This window comes from Saccostrea cucullata, unplaced genomic scaffold (genome assembly GCF_032062105.1).
Source record: "Saccostrea cucullata isolate Sc308-1 unplaced genomic scaffold, CSIRO_AGI_Scuc_v1 ctg19762, whole genome shotgun sequence".
Classification (NCBI taxonomy): domain Eukaryota; kingdom Metazoa; phylum Mollusca; class Bivalvia; order Ostreida; family Ostreidae; genus Saccostrea; species Saccostrea cuccullata.
The window spans coordinates 4,230-8,280 of NW_026937951.1; the positions used below are offsets into that span (position 1 = coordinate 4,230).

Consider the following 4,051-nt stretch of genomic DNA (forward strand, 5'->3'; position numbering starts at 1 on the left):
CAATTTATTTTGGAGTATTTAATAGAATAATTAAACAAATTTGTTATATTAACTTTTACAAACATTCTCTAATTAAAATAATATTCCTCAAAATATCATGATTTCATTGACTTTGTATAAGTTAACTATAAAACTTGGTGGTGACTCTTACTTTCACTGTAAACAAACAATTATTTGTGACGATTTTATTCACTTCTTCTTTATTTGAAATAAAGCCACTATTTTGCAAATATTTTGGCGATAAACAAATGAAAAACCAATTAAATAATTGGTTCGAGGCGATAAGTAATTGAGAATAAAAAAATCACAAAAGTTGAAATATTTTTTGCACGTGAATAAAAACTGATTCCCAGTATCAGACATTTATATAAAATCTTAAATTAAAAAAATGACAGTTATGCTTCCAACTATGACAAATAATTCATTTACAAAAAAGAAGTAAAATTTGTTTTAAACAAACTATTCTGGTAAATTATGCAAATATAAATTAAAAAAAAAATAAGGAAAATCAACAAAAGCTATTGCGAAGTATTGAATCACAGAGTAATTTTGAACATATCGTCAGTCGGAATTTTTCTTCAATCCGAGTGGACTTCCGAACCTCCTCGTGGGTTTTATTCGCATAGTCCTGAGTTTCCGTGTTATACATTCCAGCTTTGGTGAAAAGTGTTTGGTATGATTTTCTGAGATAGGCGTGTTCAGGTGTTTTACTGGAGGTCGTGTAGTCCCACGAATGGCGGTGACAAATCTGGACTTTTCCTCTGCTGAAAATGTTTAAAAAAAATAAGTTATGTATCCTTACTAGTACTCACATTGAAAAGAGATGAAGTATGAAAAAAATAAATGATTGAAACCATTTCTCCAAGGTACACGATTAAATATTTCAAAAAAAAAATTTTTTTTAGAAAGTTAAATGGGAGAAACCGGACCTGCTGCAAAATTTGTAAGTCCGATGTGGCAGATTGTCTATAGGTGACTGTGTAATGTTCCATTGGTACAGAGCCCCGGATTTTCCTGTGACGACATCAAGAACCATGTCTTGGACGGGAATGACGGTGCGGAATATTTCTGACGAGCAGGGACAGTCAACCTTCCCCTCCTCAGTTTTCTACAATAATTATTTAATGATTTTTTATATTGGTTTTAATTCGTATATATTTAACTTACTGAGTACTTTACATTTAGTTCGTTAAGACATGTTAGCATGATCATTCCCTCACGGCACCTGATCACATCTCTGATGTTTTGGAGGTCTTAGTCCCCCCCCCCCCCTCCTATTTCAATTGTTTTATGACCTTTATGACCAATAAAAATTGGGATATTTTTTTTTACATTTAAGGAAATAAAATTTCAAATTGAGCACTTGTTTATTTAATCTGTCTTTACAAGATGATTTTTTTGAATTAATGAAGATGATTTTATTGCTTTCATTAAAATTGACTTCCTTACCTTTTTTCTGCAGATAATAACCAGCCCTGAGCGGAATACAAACACGGAGGTGATAACGTGGCAAGCCTGAGATTTCCTGCCGATGATATCGCCGATATTACACCAACTCACTACTCCATAAGTACAGAGGTCTCCCACATTCAGTTGTATTTTCTGAAAAAAGTACCTCACAGTTACGACACAGTTACGATAACCCTTAACGAAGGATTAGCTAAGGCATGGTATATGTTTTGCTTTTAGCGAAAGTTTCAAATAGAAGATTTTTTTCAGCAGAAAAGTAAATCAAATCATAGAAGAAAATGTTACCTTAATTAAAGAATGGTCCAGGAAAACATACAGAGTTTAATTTAATAGGCCTGCTGACTTTGTGAAAGTTTATGAAAGTGTGCATGCGCTCTTCCAAATCAGAAAACGTTTCTGCACAGTTCATACTTCTTTCACATGAGTAAGATGCGAGATCTTGTCAGTACTTGTAAAATTGTTATGTACTTATGACATTACATTGTTTTACTTATTTTAGTATTGTTGTGTACTTTATTTACGACTGATAACTGCAAACTGGAGAAAACATACGACCTAGCTTTGTCGATACGTTGAAATTGTAATTTACTTAATGCTTAGCATTTTCAATACATGGACATGTATCACTGTTTGTACTTATAACATAATATTGTTGATTTTCGTTATATTGTTGTGTTCTTGCGATTTTGTATTGTCGATGCATGTACCAGTGTCTCGTTCGTGCATTGCTTTGTCGATACAGAATAGTGTTGTGTTTCTTTGCACATGACATTGTCAAACCATGTTATATTGTTATGTTCGTTGCACGTGACATTGTCAAACCAGGTTATATAGTTGTGTTCTTAAGACATTCAATTTATATTATATTGTTGTGTTCTTAGAATATCAGCAGTAATTATATGTGCATGTTACACTTAAATGCAGCCTAAATTATCGAAACCTGACACTTTTTCGTGTATATACTTAAAATAATAATGACTGATCATTGTTGATAATTATGTTCCCCAAACGAAGTTGGGGAACATATTGTTTTTACTCTGTTTCTTATTATTATTATTATGTTCCCCAAACGAAGTTGGGGAACGTATGTTTTTACTCTGTTTCTTCTTCTTATTATTATTATTATTATTATTATTATTATTATTATTATTATTCTTTTTTCTTCTTATTTCTTCTCCGGTACTTTTTTTGTCCGGAAGTGTTCTCAGAAACTGTTCACCAAACTAAGTTAAAACCTTTTTAGGGTTAGTAGGCATGTTGTGTAGATGTGCCGAACGAAGGTCATTTTGCGCGCATTCGCATGCACGTGCGGGCGCGTGCAGTGAGTAAAATGACTGATATATTTAATATGGTTGTAACTTTTATATTTTTTGATAAAATGTTTTGAAACTCATTATATAAAGATATATAAGTTGTGTAGATAAGATGACATGGTCAAATTTGCATGAACTCACGCGCATGCACGTGCGCTTTGCTCTGATTGGCTGAAACTGAAATCTTAATATCTTTTTTGTTTTATGATGAAATGCTTAGAAATTTATAACATAGACATGCTTTAGGATGTACTACAATATGATATATAAAATTTTTCATGAAATCACGCGCATGCACGTGCGCTGCAATCTGATTGGCTGAAACTTCAAATGACTATAACTCCGTTGGTTTTCAACCAAACAGCATGGGATTTAGAACATAGATAGACATAAAGGACTCCTACAAGATGGTATGGTCACCATTCACATGCATGCACGTGCGTGCACGTGCGCTTTGCTCTGATTGGCTGAAACAAAAATCTCTATATTTTTTCTGTTTTTTTTTTACAAAATGCTTTGAAATTTAAAACATAGGCATACTTTAAGATGTCCTATAATATGATATTAATAATTGTCATGAAAACACGCGCATGCACGTGCGCTGCAATCTGATTGGCTTAAACTTTAAATGGCTATAACTCCCTTGTTTTCAACCAAACAGGATGGGATTAAGAACATAGACAGACATAATGGACTCCTACAAGAAGGTATGGTCATCATGCACGTGCATGCACGTGCATATGAGTAAAATAATGTAGACAAGATGATATCGTCATTACGCTCATGCAATCACATGCGCACGCCTGCATTGCTTAAATTTGAAATACTTGGTATACTTTTGGGAAAACGTTGTTTACGTCTTAAATGCATAGATTTTGCCTTCTTTAATTAAAATTACAGGGAATATGGCACAAGAAGGGAGTTGGGGAGCGTTTGGGGAACATCTGTAACGGTTCCCGTTACAATTAGCACTAGTTATTATTATTATTATTATTAAGGTCTTCCGTTTCCAACGGAAGACCTTATTGTTTTCGTTCGGTTTCTTTTTTCCCTATTATTATTATTATTTTTTTTCTTACCGATTTTTGTGCAAGCGAATTCTCGGAAACGGCTCAGCCGATTTTCACAAAAAATTTCAGATCTGATAGATATTGGTCTAACCTTATTGGAAATTTTTTGTTTTCGTCGTCACTTGGTTGAGATATGGACGATTTTCTGATTTTAAGAGGGTCAGCTTGTCCGGGCAATCACTTAAAAACAAATGAAGA

The 4,051-nt window shown here is 33.3% G+C and overlaps 1 protein-coding gene across 1 annotated transcript; it reads right to left on the minus strand.

Moving 5' to 3' along the window:
• Positions 1 to 561: 561 nt before the first annotated feature.
• LOC134249108 (protein still life, isoforms C/SIF type 2-like) lies at positions 562 to 1,602 on the minus strand (the record flags this gene model as incomplete). The annotated part of the gene is made up of 3 exons (XM_062731460.1): positions 562 to 764; positions 925 to 1,108; positions 1,450 to 1,602. Coding segments are annotated over 3 exons (540 nt in total), but the record flags the coding sequence as incomplete, so codon positions are not given.
• Positions 1,603 to 4,051: the final 2,449 nt, after the last annotated feature.